Source organism: Eleginops maclovinus, chromosome 11 (genome assembly GCF_036324505.1).
Source record: "Eleginops maclovinus isolate JMC-PN-2008 ecotype Puerto Natales chromosome 11, JC_Emac_rtc_rv5, whole genome shotgun sequence".
Lineage (NCBI taxonomy): Eukaryota > Metazoa > Chordata > Actinopteri > Perciformes > Eleginopidae > Eleginops > Eleginops maclovinus.
In genome coordinates, this window is record NC_086359.1 from 1,749,378 (window position 1) to 1,767,000 (window position 17,623).

Genomic DNA, 17,623 nt, shown 5'->3' on the forward strand with positions numbered 1-17,623 from the left:
GTTCCTTTATAGCCCAACGTTATCTTTTTACTTCAAAAATCAAAAAGTGGTGTTAATATGTTGAGATTAACTGCTGAACCTAACCTGTCAATTCCATAGATGTGTGTTTGTCACGGAGATTATTTTTTTGCAATATTCCAAATACCAATGGAGAAATCCCATGTGCATTTTGTGCAGTTGCTAACCTCTGGGTTGGCCATGTTTTCTCTATAAACCTGTTGTGCATCATCATAATAAATGAGTAAGAAACAATACCAACACTGATTATTTTGGACATTAATATCTTTTCTTTTTTATTAAGACAAGAACTCTTCATTGTTTTGTAAAAATGTCTATTTATGAACCAATACAAAATGTGTATGGGAATGTGATACTCCTTTTTCTCCATTAATACACATTAACATTTCCCAAGAACAGCAGAGAGACATAAAGGAATCAATCTAAAAACAATGACTGGTGACACAATCAGAACTTTTTCCGGATTCAAACGTGCTTCCAAAGGCGGTGGTGCGAGGATAGTGACAGAAGAAGAAGTAGTAGTAGTAGAAGTACAGCCACAACAAGTTTTCTGATCCTGCTTCATTCCAATAAACAGTGTACTCTTTATGACCTATGTCAACACAAAGCAATACTCAACACATCTTTTACAGTGCACCAAATATTAAGAAAAATACAGGAAACATGTACAACATATATGCAAAATACCACCAAATGTTTGCCTCTTGGATCTAAAATAACGTGTTGCACTTGATGAGGATGCATTGTACTTGCTTTAATGTGATTTGGTGGGGCCTAAAACTTTGCATTCTACCTGAGATGCAGTCACATCATTTAGCAACGCATGAACCAGAGAGAGGACAACTTCATTTAATGAGGAGAGACTACACCGTGACACCTTTTTTCACTTTACTGGGCTTTAATATAAAATAAAATGACGCATACAGCAGCCTCAAATATCATTATGCTAATTCATCCAAATTGAATCTTCATCTTTGCTGAATATCTACTTGAATGTGGAACTTTTTGGAAATGAATGGTAGGTAAAACATCTGGAGCAACACTCCCGTTCCTACCGGGAAAAAATAAGTGGTGCGTTCACACCGGATGCAAAGTGACGTTTTCGTGCGGGTTGATGCAAACTCTAATCAGAAATGAAAGATTAATTCAAGGTTGCTACTAATTGGTATCAGTATGTAGTTAATTGGACTCATTTTGGTATTATAATTAAGTCACGGAGAGATGTGTTATTGGTATCTACATTGAGTTAAGCCCCGCCTCCTCACCAGCACGTCTACTTTGGGCGGCGCGAGCAAACACAAATGATGCCGCGGTACAACTGGAGTCTTCGCTTAGCATCCGGTGTGAACGCCCCCTCCAGGAAGAGGACAATACTCAGTTCTATTTCTTTATCGGTAAGACATATTTTGAAGTCTGATTTAAAAATGGAAGCAGCCACCGAAAGCGAAACAGTGCTCACTGTAAAATACAAATCACACAATCTCAGTTCTACACATGAAGTGGCATCTGCTCTGTGATTCTTAAATGAACGATAACAAGTCAGTTAATAGTTTCATCAGACACCAGACTGGAAAACATCAAAACCTAATCAGAAAACCCTTCCCCCACCCCCAAACCCATCCAAACACAAAACAGCAGTGTCATCAGCATACAGTGTGAACTTAGTGGTAATTCCTTTTTACGAGTACAGAATTTAAATTAAATCACGTTATAACGGAGGCATGTCATGATCTGGACACTCCTGTAGTCCCCCTATATCTAATAGAAAACAGCTCCCACCAATCACTACGGCTGCATGATAAAATATAAAACAAATGTCAGAAAATGCACAGATTTTCAGGCGATTATCTAATGCACTTCACAGGAAACCTCTTCACCTCCCTTCGTACGACCCCATGTCTTAATACGGAGAGCCTTCATGCATGAGAATGATATATTAAAGCTATCACGTTGTTAATGTTTGTTGCACATTGGGAAACTCCAATCAAACATGGCAATTGAGAAGTGTCCACACAGCAAGAAACACCATTAACTGGTAACCAGTGACATACTCACGGCGAATATGTTTTTTGTATTTGTATCTACAGATATGTGGTGAGTGGTGCAGTGATGGAGTAACTTTGTAGGACGACGCGGAGGTCAGCATCCCAGGGGCTCCCTCGACACAAAGCCAATGGGTTTTTTACATTAGGTTTTGGTAATTGGCACAAAATATGATCTGTGGAAAACTAAATACCGCAAGTTGTAAAACGCTGACTTATTACCGGGTTTCAGGACTCATTCCTACACCACTCCAAAGATGCTGTGCAGCCACTGTTCGGGTCGATGATATGTTGATCATTTGAAATGGGTTTTTACAATGACACGAAAGGCCTGATCCAAACTTTGACGGAGCACACCTTGGAGTCATTATGCACGCTTCTTGCTGTGTGAACACATGTTTACGACAAACAATGCCATGAACACACCCTCATCGTCGATGTTACGAAGCCAGTGCATTAATGCAGCCACGGTTTACGACCTCAGAGCACAACCTGTGTATTCATTTCCCTTCAAAGAAATTAATTACTTTTTGCATTCCCCAGCGCTCCCCAGCAACACACACTGCTGCAGATAGCTGGAACAAGAAGTGGATACAAGCAGCAAAATGTCCACGTTCATCCCTATGGGGTCACTCATTTAAAAAAGCCACTTTATTTTTAAAGTTTGCTGCATTTCCAGCAGAGGAAACATTATTCTACCACATCATTTTGATGATTTTGGTATTGAATTATATGTTTTCGGCAATGGGGAAGTCAAATTAACTATTTAGAAACTTCCTCAGAGCTTTTTGGGGCTTATCAGAAAGCATCTTGGACACTAAACCACACTAGTACCATCTTTATCTTTTGATGTGATATCCCACACTGAACACCATGATGTCACCAGTACTACCTCCACCTGCCGTGCGTGTTGGGATGCTCAGTTTTCCATTGGCAGATTATTTTGACGTTATGGCTTAGGTAAAAAGTAACTTCTTTCAGTAACTCCTGACGTCTGAATTTGGTTTCTTCTAGCTCAAAAGTTTGATTTGAGACCAAGATCATTTATATAGGGCAAGTGAAAGGGATTTTAGGGCAAAAAAAAAACCGACATTTCCAAGCCATCATTGGTGGTCAATCTTAAAAATGCGCCAATTGTACTACTTGTATCCGCTTTTGAAAGAAGATTCTGTTTATACTCAACCATCTGCAGCACTAACAGATCCTCATCCACGTCTGGCAGGTGATACATGGATAGAGAAGCAAAAATAAATGGGTTTTAGCACGGACAAACATGCAGAGAAACGATCAACTGTTTACGCACTCAAGCTGCTGCATTTAAAGCAAATCATGTATGTTGGGATGGAGGTGGAAAGACTGGCCTGTCTCTTCAGTGTGACGTCATGAACTCTCCCAAACACAATGAGTGTGACACGGTGAAATCCACACATTGTAATTCTAGTAAAAAATATTTCTTAGTAAGGATTAGTGTAATATACAGCTGTGATTCCATTGGCTTGATTTACATTGGATTGTGTGCAGGGAGGATGTTTCGTGAAGCTTCCTAAAATAAATTTGCCGTTTTTTTGTTAAAGTTATGTACAATACATCTTTTGGCCAATTTTAAAACCAATTCCTCTTTATTACGGAGTCATCGTGACTGCCAAGAAAAACAATTTTAAAACCCATTTGTAAGAGCAGATGGAAATCAATTGAATCTCATCATCGCAACTCAATTAAAGCTGGTGCGAAAAAACAGATCATAGACTAAAAGAGAGGAAATCAAAAATAGTTAAATGAAAATATTCTCTTCAAAAAGGATTGTTTGAGAGATCTCTTCTGAGGTTGCAAACACCAATAAAAATCATTCCATATTATCCTTTGCTGCCTTCTTTTTGATTATGTTTTGAGTGTGTTCAGGGGGAGAATATACAGTACATGAAACCTGTTTCTCATTGATGTCCTTTGTACAATGATATGTGAAGCATTCCATGCATTTCTGGAGCTGTCGAACTTAAATAACGAGAGACGGGAGCAATGGCTTGAGACGAATCACAGTATACTGGAAAGAGTTTTGCAGTGTGTGTGTGCGGACACATTTAGGGGATGAGTAAAGTGGCTGTGTAATTTTTACCCTCATACAAAAGCCAACAGACGAGTGGGAGGGGGGAGAAGGGAAGGGGAAATGAGGATCGAACGCAAATCCAAAGTATGGATAGAACAAGGCACAGAATTTTCTGCAAATGGTTGAACTAAATAAAATTCGTACCAGCAGTTAGGGAGGTGTCGAATGGTGAAGCTCTCTACAGTGATTTATCTGGCAACGTCACTCCAAACCCCCCCATACCCCACCCCCACTCCCTCCAACTCCTCCGCCTCCGAAAAAAACCCCGCTCCCATTTTTTGTCCTTTTTTGGATTTTTGAATTTTTTTGTTTTTTTACACACAAAACATTCCATCTACATCTGCAGACTAGACTAAACAACGGTTCGATACCAGGCCTTCCTTCCTCTCTTTGAAACCTTCCTCTATCCTGAACAAACCCCGCCTCCATCTCCACCCGTCTTTCCCTCCACCTCCTGCCCCAAAAACAGCTCCATAAAGCAGACGCTGCGCCGAGGGGTCGGGTCCTCTTTAGATGTAGTACTCCTTCTTTTCGTCCGAGTTGGTGTGCCCCCCCTCTGCGTTGATGATGGCTGTGTCGGCGTCCGCGGCGTCGTCTGCTCCTTTGGCTTCATGTGTGAAGTAGGTACCTGAAGAAGAAGAGGAAGAGGAAGAAGGAGGAAGAGGGAGACGATGGAAGACAGTGTCACTGACTGGGTAATATCCAGGGTTGGGAGGGTTACTCTAAAATTGTGGTTACCTCAAAAAAAGGATTCTACTGCAAGGAGAGACATACTGATATACACCTGAGAGAACTCTTTAAAGTAGAGACGCTACACACTGATATACACCTGAGAGAACTCTTTAAAGTAGAGACACTACATACTGATATACACCTGAGAGAACTCCTTAAAGTAGAGACGCTACATACTGATATACACCTGAGAGAACTCTTTAAAGTAGAGACGCTACATACTGATATACACCTGAGAGAACTCTTTAAAGTAGAGACGCTACATACTGATATACACCTGAGAGAACTCTTTAAAGTAGAGACGCTACATACTGATATACACCTGAGAGAACTCTTTAAAGTAGAGACGCTACATACTGATATACACCTGAGAGAACTCTTTAAAGTAGAGACGCTACATACTGATATACACCTGAGAGAACTCTTTAAAGTAGAGACGCTACATACTGATATACACCTGAGAGAACTCTTTAAAGTAGAGACGATACATACTGATATACACCTGAACATCAGCAGGAGAGGACTCTTTAAAGTAGAGACTCTACATACTGATATACACCTGAACATCAGCAGGAGAGGACTCTTCAAAGTAGAGACACTACATACTGATATACACCTGAACATCAGCAGGAGAGGACTCTTTAAAGCAGAGACTCTACATACTGATATACACCTGAACATCAGCAGGAGAGGACTCTTTAAAGCAGAGACTCTACATACTGATATACACCTGAACATCAGCAGGAGAGGACTCTTTAAAGTAGAGACACTACATACTGATATACACCTGAACATCAGCAGGAGAGGACTCTTTAAAGTAGAGACTCTACATACTGATATACACCTGAACATCAGCAGGAGAGGACTCTTTAAAGTAGAGACACTACATACTGATATACACCTGAACATCAGCAGGAGAGGACTCTTTAAAGTAGAGACACTACATACTGATATACACCTGAACATCAGCAGGAGAGGACTCTTTAAAGTAGAGACACTACATACTGATATACACCTGAACATCAGCAGGAGAGGACTCTTTAAAGTAGTTGTAATCCTGATAGCTATCCCCATTGTTAGCACAGTAGTCAGATTGTATGTATGTAACTGTGATGGAAAACAGTTCCCTTTGTTTCCTGACTCCCTGTAACATGTCATGCTTTACTCCCTGGTCTACTGTGCAGATGATAAAAAGATTAGACCTCTTCATCCCACAGCACCTAATTATGTAAATCCTTCTCCACGTGGCCATTTTATTTAACACAAACCGGCGCTCTGTAATATCCAGATTATACTTCCTCCTTTCATTCAAATTGGCTCGGGTTTTGAAATGATCTTGAGTGTGTCTCACACCTTCGAATTAACCTTGTCAAGTTCAGAGGAGGAAAGAAAAGGAGGTAGTAAGCCCCTTCAAACTTAATTTACCAGATTTATTCCCATTGTATCACGGCGGAGCTTGATAACAAAGGCAATATTCCCGATCGAAGCAGGAAGGGCTCCTCAAATAGATATTTTATAAAAAGATCGCTTGAATAGAAACAAGGGGCTGCAGTCCAAGGATGCTGAGCTGGGATAAGAAATAAATATTTGATTATTTAAACGTTTTTTTGCTGCAATCATCTTTATATATTAGACTTCTTACTCCACTACATGTATCTGTTACTTTACAGACTCAGATTATTAGCTAATACAACATTTAGTATATTTATATATATTTATATACACTAAGGGATTAAAAATATATAGCATGAGGAGCTAACGTCACTTCCAGTCAAAATGATGGCCCCGCCCACTTTCCCGTGAAGCAAATGAAAATATATCCATCTCTAAACTAACAATACACATTTAATCAATCATCATCATCATCATCATCATCATCATCATCATCATCATCATCACTAAATGAGTATTATTATGATTGATTTGGTATTCCTGTTGTATTGTATGCATTAAATTGCCGTGCATTGGATGTTGAACTTGCACCTTCTGTGCGCTCGGTAAAAAATAAAGATTTGCGTAGGTTGACCTTTGATTTGTGCAGCTTTCATATGAACTCCTGCAGATAATGAGCGTTATTACAGTTGAACGCAGTGTTTTTCAGAGCAGACCATTCGTTATCTGATCATCAGAGTCCAGAATCAGCATAAACTCAAATAAATGGTTTCTCCCACACCTCTAAATTGCCTCATTTACAGCGTTTCCTCTGCCCAGCGCTGCATGCATCCGAGCCATTTCCTTTCCCGTGTAAGAAATATCAAAGTGTGAAATTTGTTATAGATTATAATTATTTCTGTGTGAAGAGGGCAGCGTACAGAATGCGTGATATATTCAGCCAGACTGCGTGTCATTTCAGTCACCAGCAGTAACCCCAAGCCTTATTAAAAGCCTTTCTGTTATTTGTAAAGGCTGTAATAGAAGGTGTTTAACCAGATCGGCAGAAAAGATGCATTTAATTCCATTTATCTGCTGTTTCCAAACTGGTTTTCCACATATACACGCTGAGTTCCAGTTTCCTTCCTTTATTTTATGTGCGTTATTATATTCTATATTCTTTGTTATCGAGTCCAGTGTCAGTGTTCTCCTATCTGTGAACTTTTCCAGCGACAGACCATAGTTTTAGTTGCTTTAGTGAAACAAAAGCCCTCTCTATGAAGCTGATATTTCAGCCTCAGTACCTTTGTGTCTTGCAAAGTAGCGTCCCAACACGATGAGTAGACAGAGCATGGCGAAGACGACCACGGCCACGACGCCTCCGATCACCGCGTGGTCCACCGTCCTCGGAGCGCCCTCTCCAGCTCGGGAGTCTGGAGGAAAAAGGAGGAAAAGAAATTCAGTGTGGAAAGAGAGAAGCGTTTATTTCAGGGAGGTGTTTATGTTAAAGCTACCGGGCTGTACATTAGACTTCCTCCTGCAGAATGTTGAGCTACTTTTACTTAATCACAAAACAAGTTGCAAGGCTTTGTCTGATGATGAAGTGTGATGCTGTCTCTCTATTTGTCACATTTAATACATTCAGACCACATTTTAACCTCAAGCAAACATTTAATAACCCAAGCTAGCATGTTTACACTTCCAGGCTAACACCCAAGCTTCACTTTTTGCATTAACGTGTGGTCTTTACTGGAAGGTCTTCATTGAAAAGGTCTATTATTGTGTACTCCAGATAAAAGAACGCAGGTTTTATAGCTTCAACAAGTTGTCTTTTTGTGTTGTTTGTCTCCAACTAACGACGAGTAACCAGTTATTCTCAAAGGAAGTTTCACCAACCAGTCGACACAACAATAACATGTTTGATTGCAATCAGGAACTGTTTTAATGAACTTACAATGATGAGGATTACCACGTTCCTGCTCGACTTTGAGAAACCACTCATGTCAGTATTAACTCAGAAAATGGGGGTTTTGATGGAGTTTGTCACATATTGAAGTCAAAGCACGCCGCTGCTGCGTTTGCATGTTCTTCCCGTGTGCATTTACTGTGCCACTTACTCTGTATTCATGTTTATTTAATGCATTTTTCTTTCCTCACTGTCATTTTCTTGTAAATCCCATCCACTCTGTGTTCCCGCCTCCTGTTCCCCTGCAGGGATTTCTCCTCTGCAGAACTGAGTGTCAGGAGTGACCTCTTTTGTGCGATCCTCCCTCAAATGCATAAGCAATGAAGAGACAGACAACAGACCAGCTGTGACTCCACAAAATACATGTACATTCAAGACCGTCAATTTTGAAAATGCAGTAGAAAATAAGCTTTCAAAGCACTTTTGATATAACGCAAATCAGATGGAAAGACTGGAACAACCTAACGAGTAACAGAACCTTTTGGACGATGATGGAAGTCCTGTTTATGATGAAATACAGGTTAATGTGGTGCTCTTTGGCGGGGGTCGAGTAATACACTCTGTCAACAAAGTGAGGCCCATGATGGGTGCAAAGAGTTTCGGTTTTAAACACAACATATGGGATAAAACCAAGTGTGGTAGTTCGTACACTATTCCCAATCCTGAGTCCTTCCTTCCGCCGATAAAGGAACGCCAGGAAAAGTAAAGTGGATACGATTCGATAATACTTGTGAGATGGAGTCTGAAATACTTATTGCATCACAGCAGCTCCACTTGCAAAACAAGGACAAATATTAAAGGTCACCTGTTGGGCAAATTCCACTTTCTCATGTCTCGTTTTGTCCTCATCCATCTCTATAAAAGAAATGAGCTGATCAGATGTTGGTCACTTTGTGATGTCACTGTTTCTTTGGGTTGTGCAACCATTTGCCACTAACCTACCAAGGTAACACCTGAATCTCCTCCCAGAGCACCATTGTGTTTTTTAAACCAATCATCTCTCAGAGGGGCGTGGCCAGCAGCAGCTCATTAGCATTTAAAGCTACAGACACCGAATCAGCACTTTAGGAACAGGGCTGAAACAGAGGGGGTTATGGGATGCTGCAAGGATCTGTTTGGTGTTTCAGCCAATCAGAGAGAGACAGGCTCTGTATCTATCTGAGACCTGGACTGTATTGATGAAGAAGAGGATAACAGGGGAGCTTTAAGACGTGATGGAAGGGAACGAACATTGATCTCTGAGTAGACCCGCTATCGTACCTTAGATCTGGGACTTTTGATTTGAGGATTGACTGGTGCACAAAAGAGTGTAAGGAGTCACTTCAGTACATGTGGATGAGAGCCTCAGACCCCCCCCCCCCCCCCTTTCCATTAGCGCCTCACTAAAGCCCCTCCGCTCCACACTCAGGGGTTTTGTTCCTGGAAGAAAAAGCAGCAGGCCTGCACTTATTAAGGAGAAACACAGAGGGAAACATCAGCCGCCGCCCACCCTACACCCCAGGGGGGGGGGGGGCATTGCTACCTGTCAAACCCAACAAAACATTACCTGATAGATCTAATGGGTTATTTTGACTTCAGATTTTCTTCTTTAGTGCTGGGCAGATTCAATTAAAGCGAGCAGGGATCCCTCTGACATCCAATTCTCTCTCGTCAAGCGGCGCCTTAACACACTTTCCTATTACGATGTTAATGTGGACTTTGGCTTTTGGGGGAAGTGTGTGTGTGTGTGTGTGTGTGTGTGTGTGTTTGTGTGTGTGTGTTGTCAGGGGGCTGGAGGGGGATTGTACGATGGTGGGGAAAAGAAAAAATCTTGATTGTCTAAATCAAACTTTCCTTGCGAAATCAAATCCACCCGTTTAAAGTTTGACCTAAAATAACATTTATTATTATTATTTTTATTATTATTATTATTATTATTATTATTATTATTATTATTATTATTATTATTTTTATTATTATTATTATTATTATTATTATTATTTTGCACGTCGAATCGTATTAACTGAAAGGTATTAAATAAAATAAATATGAATTAAGATAAAGGTGTTAAAGTGACTTCACTGTCCGGGTGCTACCGATGAATTACAAATGATATCGAAATCTAAAATGAGTTGCATTATTTTATTCTTATTAGACTTTATTAACTGCACAATCTCATTCTGAAATGCTGGTGTTGCTGCGTCCAGCTGTTCCTGTAACATGTATGTTTTTGCCTTTCATTTTGCAGCATTTGTAGAAAAAGCCTATCAATAAGAAACCTGTGGTGACGAGATTAAACGCTCCTCAATTCTGAAACACGGCAGGAAATGAAGAAAACCACAAAATCTGAATCCATTTTCTCTCGAGCAAACACCTCTTGTGCCCTAACTCAGAAAACACACGCATCATAATCTCATTTGTTCCTCTCACAGGAGGATGTGTGTGTGAGCAGACTCAGCTCTGGTTTGTTTTCATTACCGATGGCGCACTCGCAGAATAATCTTTTTCACAAAGTGTTTTACAAAGGGAGCTTGTTTGCTGGATCTCGACCCCCGCAGGTCACTTATTCTGCAGAAACAAGAAGAGCTTTCGTGGAAAGACGACCGTTTTCTGTCAAACAGGAAAATAAGCGCGGGATGTCTTTGTGTTGAAAGAGCGCTGTTTGTACGATGACAGCGGAGCATGTTGCTGTCACCTTCTGCAAGCACTCAGTCCATCCATCCCATGAGAAGCTGTCTACATGTCAAATCAGTGTGTATCACTTATGAGCAATTACTGTCAGCCAGTGAAATTCACTCTATCTGTTATTATCTCACAGAGAGCGAGCATGTCCACTTTAAAATCTGCAGAACTGGAACCAGGCAGAAGTTGTGATGTTAATTACAAATCAAGAGTTAAAGTTAGGGCTTTTTTGTGCATGTGTGGCACAAATATCCTAAAATATTAGCTTTAATTACGACTTGTTACGGCCTTCATTCAGCGGCAGCGGTGAATGTTGAAGGTGGCTAAATACTACAAAATAATTGCTCTAAATTGACCTTTCATGAGGTTATTGTGTGGTTTCAACACATATTTCATCACAAAATGCATTATTTCACTACCAGAAGACATGAGTGGATAATTGGGAAATATGTAGCCTGAAAATATATGACTTAAATATGTATTTCTCATCAGAAGTGTTTATTTATTATTATTAGATAAATACAAATATATATTATAATCTTTAATAAAGATGGTCATATATATTATTCTGTAATAATATTCATAAAACAATAATATTATTTATCACTCAATATTTATTTATATTAAAGTTATATTCTGCATTTTTATTTAGTGTACTTTCTTTTGTTTTTGTCCTCACTTAAGTAAAGAGTTAAGAACAATAAATAATACAAATACATAAAAGTAATGCTTAACTTTATATCATATATTTATATATAATCACCTACATTAGGCTTCAAGGTGTCCACAGAGCCAATCAGCAGTGGTCATTCTGTCAGTGTGTGTGTGTGTGTGTTTGTGTCTGGGGGGGGGGGGGGACACGGCCACTTAAGTGGGGTTGTGGAGTATCTCATTTTCATAGGACGTGTTGACGGGGGCCTGATTCTTTTGGCAGAGGAGATCTCCTAATTGGATCTTCTAATCTGCTAATTAGTGATTTCACTGTAGCGCCTGCAGACAGAAGGGCAATCAGGAATATGTGTGTGTGTGTGTGTGTGTGTGTGTGTGTGTGTGTCATAAGAACTCGTCAGCTGCTCAAGATCCTCTTCCATTGCCCACAACACTCCAGGTTAAAAGAGTGAAAGTAATTAAAGTCGCGGTGAACCTTTTCATTGCATCTATTTAGAAATGTCAGAGAGCTCCACGGCGCTTCAGACAGCCGGGAAAAACAGAGCAGCTTCAGAGACATAAAAAGGAAGCAGAGTTTGTGATTTGAAGACCCCGTTACTTTGGATTTCTGTTACAGTGACTGGAAAACCAAAAACACTCAACCGCATCCATGGAGTGATACTGAATGTGTGAAACTCTCCAGAGAGTTTGAGGACACAGAATAATGTGCACACTTCTTATGGGTAAATATATTTGTATTCTATTTGATCCTTTACTACAAATATCTTTACTCATCCAGGTTGTTTTTTTATTGCACATTGTTATGTTTCTTATATTTGATTATATTTTGTGTTTAATTTGACTTATTATGGTTTTATAAATACCTTTATTTTCTATTTTGTTTTAATTTTATTGGACATTTTACTTATGTTTAAGAATATAACTATATATATATAAAATTGTATTTAGCTAATATAAATGATACATGAATACAATTTGATTATTATAAATATTTGTATTTAATCTTTATATTAAAGGTTCTTAATTTAAGTTTTGTATTTCATATGAATATCTTTATTCTATTTAATTTATTCAGCCTTTAATTTTAAATATTTGTGATTAATTTAACTGCAGATTTTCCAGGTTTAATTATTACAATTTTATTTCTACTTATATTTCCCTCCAAAATAAGTACCTTGATGATAATGAGGGTCATTCTTTATAACAGAGAGTATGAGGAAGGATTATAATGCTTTATGTGGATATATAACCCAACACAGAAACCATCATAACCATTGGACATTCATTAAAGATGTAAAATAATCAGAAATATATATATCTTCTAAATGATCCGCAGTATGATTGGAGAGGCTTCACCTGTGAATGAAGATGAATGCTTCAGGCAGACACACCTAATTATCTTTTGGTCACAGGTGAGGTATTATTAGAAACAACACGGTGACTCCACGGCGATCCCGTACAGAAATTAATTTTTGAACTTATTACAGGTTTCTTGGACTTCCTTTATAAATGAGCTTTTGTGCAGATTAGGAGGGGCTGAAACATCCCTTCGCTGTAATTGAATTAGACAAAGCAAAGAAGAGAGTGACACTTAATTTCATTATGAATTAATAACTTTTTGGTGTAAAAATGACGGTTGTAATGAGTATGGTGAGGCATTTCCTCCTGGGAATAAAACACATCACCACTCTCAACTTTCCCAAACTTCTGAATATAATACAGAAACGCAGCTGCAAAAAGAAATGTTGGAAATCAGATATTGTCTAATGTACGTCTGGAATACAGGTGCACAGGATAATGCTGTATACAAGCTGCTGATATTTGTTATTTCCTCGTGTTACGCAGAGCTTTATGCACATAATGAATGAAGTTTCAGAGCCAAAACAACACACCGCCTTGCAGGGAATAAGCCAATACTGCATTATCTGCAAAGAAACCCTGCACCTTGTTTCCCTTTTCCTCTCTGATGGAGCTATTCATCATTAATCTAATCACAGTCGGTGTTCATCCAAAATGTAATACAATTATGGGCTATAACTGTTCTCAGGATATTAAGCTGTATCTAGGCCACGGCTGGCTCAATAAACACCTTCTAATAATGTCTTTTAGTGGTCTCTGGAGCATCTTATCCTAACACATCGAGGACTCTCTGCGGCTCCCGGGGCCAAATGAGTTTGTTACAGAGATGCACATCAGTCCTGTTAATGGGGCCAAAAAAAAAAAAACCCAGTGGAGCTTCTATCCATCCAGCAGATGGACGTTTCTTCTCTCATGCGTGATTATCAAACCCCCCAACCGCTCTCCCCCTGTCACCGATCTGCGTCCCGCTTCACTCATTTTCCCCGGCTGAAAAACTCCCAAGGATGTGAAAGGAGGCATGAGGCCAAGGTTGGGCAAAATGCACCAAAACAGTCAAAGAGTTGACCGTGAAATGCTGGACGTTCTCACACTCAATGGTGTTATGGAAGATTAGCAACCAGCTGCGATTGCAGTTTCTTCGATGAACACATCAATATACGCAGGGCGCTAAACAAGGGACCTTTTTACCTAGCATCAAGCAACAGGTGAGTAATAAGTGTTCATGTGTTAATATGACAAAAAAGCAGAAGGTGTATCCGGTAGGAATATCAAAGTAGTCACACAAATTCTGAGCCAGTAACAGCTAGCGAAAGTCTCTGGGTGGAAACATACCTGCAATATTTCTAATGGCCAGAAGGGGGCGACTCCACCGGTTGTAAAAACAAAACGTCCAGTTGTCTGAAGACCTTTCTCATTTTGCACTATTTCCTCATTATTCTCCTTCATGTGGTCCTCTTCTTTTAAAAAGTCACACGTTTGTGTCCCGATTTTATTTCTTTTCAAACTTCATTTATTTTTTATTTCAACTTTTTTGAATTTCCGATTATTTCTTCAAAATTATCACTTTTTTTCCTAAAAGATGTGACTTTTTTTTCCAAATTTCAGAATTGTTTCTAAATGCCGACATTAACATTTTCTGTATATATAAAAAAAAAAGTATTATTATTTCCTAAAAATTCAGACTTTATTATAAATTTGTGACTTTTTTTTCTAAATTTCAACTTTTAAAAATGTCGCACCTTTTCTCAATATTCGAACTCCTTCATGTGGCCCAAACCATCTTCTTTTTTCTTTGGAATTTCCGACTATTTCTTCAAAATTATCACTTTTTCCTAAAAAATCGTGACTTTAAAAAAAGGCGAAGATTGAAGATTGAAGATTGAGGAATGAGGAAGAGCTTATGAGAAAAGGACCTTACTTCTCACTTGGTTTATAACCTCGATAAACCTTTTCCAGACAAGTTTACGTCTCAATCTGTAGTGGCAGGTGTTCTTACATACAACATGGTGTTTCATATTTAAATTAGGGTCTACAATTTACAATAAAGCAGGGTATCCTTTAGGGCAGGGCTTAGTTCTGATTTTACAACTTCAGTTCAGTATTTTCTTTGCCTTAAAACTACTTCATTTGGCCCAAGAAAAGCTATTATAGTTGGGGTAAAAATACCTAAGGACGAGGCGGGATGAATAAATGAACAGTGGGCTCTTTGGCAAAAGTCGTTTGTTCTTAGGACCACTAATCCACCTTAACCTACTTCCTAAAAATCATGTGAAATACCTTTGAATTGATGTGGTGGAGTACATACACAAAGTACAGTTCATTATTTGTTGTATAAATAGCAAGGTAAGATCACCTTATCTAACAAACTGAAAGAGAAAACTCACTAACAAAGTGCTTCCTCTTGATAAACTACTGAAACGTCTACAAAGTGAAGAGCAGTTGGTGTAAAGGGATCATCTGTGTGTACGACCTTGACCGGAGAACAGTGTGTTTACAGCATGCATGTAAATGTGTGTATCCATTGTCTCGGGCCCTTTTTTCCAGGATTAGCTGCTGATTTTCCTTGGCACACTTCCTTCACTTAGGGATTCTCTGCTGTGTACACAGATCTACACAAAGCCCCTGATGTCATTTCACTGATACTATTCTGTGTGACAACACCTGATACACACCGGCTCCTCTGTTGTTATTATCACCACACAAGAGCAGGGCGGAACAGGACTGAGGGACTCAATTAATTCAATGTCTCATTTCTGTCGCTTGACCTTGATGAGATTTTTTTTTAGATCTCGTGCTCACAGTTTTACACTTTACAGGTGAGTAGCGCCAAGACTAGGGCTACATTATTAACTAGAAATGTGGTTGAAATTGCAATATGGACAAATGCAATATTCAATTCAAATAGCAGGAAGCAGAATATTTGTTCAAGGCTAAATATTTGTTAAATACCATTTTGAATGAAGTATTGTGGAGCTGCAGAGTTATCCTGGTCTGCAAACTGTATTCTACAGACTTAATAAAACACAAGCCGCCTTTAGCTTAGCGGTGGAGACGTGAAGTCATGTGACCGTGCTGTAGTTCCTTTATAGCCCAACATTAACCTCCTTTAGCTTAGCGGTGGAGACGTGAAGTCATGTGACCGTGCTGTAGTTCCTTTATAGCCCAACATTAGCCTCCTTTAGCTTAGCGGTGGAGACGTGAAGTCATGTGACCGTGCTGTAGTTCCTTTATAGCCCAACATTAGCCGCCTTTAGCTTAGCGGTGGTGACGTGAAGTCATGTGACCGTGCTGTAGTTCCTTTATAGCCCAACATTAGCTTTTTATTTCAGCAATCATAAAGTGGAGTTGTTATGTGGAGATCATCCTGCTGAACAACACGTCTCAGTATGGTAAATGTGTGTACGACTGCAAAATATATAACTTATACTTGTTTGATCACAGCTACTTCAAAAATAGTAACAAGTTAAAATGCTTCTTCCAAACCCATCTGGACATTACACTGTCCTGTAAAGGAGTCTCTGAAGTTTATTGCACAGACCTGTAGCTGCAGAGCCAGGAATAAAAAGAAATGCAGCTGTTATGTAAAGATGGAGGCCTGGCAGGATATTGTCTTTGTTGTCACGGTGTGTATGTCCGCTTTGTCACGTTATTTCGGCTGTCTTTGAGGAGCGGTGTTGTGGCCCGATCTCTGCCAGGTGTAGCAGCGCTGACAAAGGGCGGCAGTGATAATAAAATCCTTTAACAAGAGCTGAGCTTCACCTCAAAGGAAATTCAGACCAGCTTACATGCATGGATGATGCCAGGAAAATATATAAATAAAAGAATACCTGCTGGATTCAACGTGCAGCTCACATTATAGAGAGTATCAAAGCAGCTGGAAGTGAAGCCGGTGATAATGGAGGTTCTCCACGACAACGCTTTTACCCAAAATATGTTTATGGTGGATTTTTTAAACGCATGTTTTTTCATTAAACTTCTCCACAATGAATAATTCACTGTTGCTCCCCCGAGTGAGATTTTTAAAGTACATATTAGTTAAAGGACTACCAGGCTTCCAAAACAATCTACGGAATTAAGTAGTGTTTAATATTTAGGCAGTTATATAAGGTTATATTCGCTTCCCCTTATATCATTTGCTCTTTGTGTTTTAGTTGTTTAATTGAATTATATTTAATTTTAACTTCACATTTTTTATTTTAGAGTTTTGTGAATGACCTTTTATCTAATAGTGTGTTATTTTACTTTGATCTACTTTCACTTTTGGTGTCACAATGTACAATTTCCCCATTCTGGTTCTGATCGCCTTCCTGAAAACAGGAGCATCTGATGTTACGTTTGCACATTGTTAGGTTGTAGGTATAGTACAATAGGCATATAGTATAGCTATTACTGTCCACCCTTAAACCCTCATGGTACGTACCTTAACAAAACCCAAACACCGCAGTATGATGATCTAAATGAAGGCAATCTCTCTAATATAGAGCGCTTGGGTGCTACACATTCTGACCCTGGTTGCTGTCTCCTGGTGTTAAAAGTAAAAACACACAGGCCAATATCTAAAAATATGTAATCGATATCCATACTTCCACAATAACTTTTTGCCATGAATTAGATTCCTTCCCTTCCAACTGTAACCCAGCTAAACACACACACACACACACACACACACACACACACACACACACACACACACACACACAC

General features: G+C 39.2%; 1 protein-coding gene across 5 annotated transcripts in view; it reads right to left on the reverse strand.

The window, feature by feature from the left end:
- Window positions 1–264: 264 nt before the first annotated feature.
- cadm1a (cell adhesion molecule 1a) overlaps window positions 265–17,623 on the reverse strand; it is a 340,935-nt gene continuing 323,576 nt past the window's right edge. For all 5 annotated transcript variants that reach the window (XM_063895864.1, XM_063895863.1, XM_063895862.1 and 2 more), the window contains 2 exons: window positions 7,572–7,700; window positions 265–4,792 (listed from right to left, as the gene is read on the reverse strand). In XM_063895864.1, coding sequence (XP_063751934.1) covers window positions 4,674–4,792; window positions 7,572–7,700 — 248 coding nt within the window. In that variant the 3' untranslated portion in view covers window positions 265–4,673. The remainder of the gene's footprint in view (window positions 4,793–7,571; window positions 7,701–17,623) is intronic.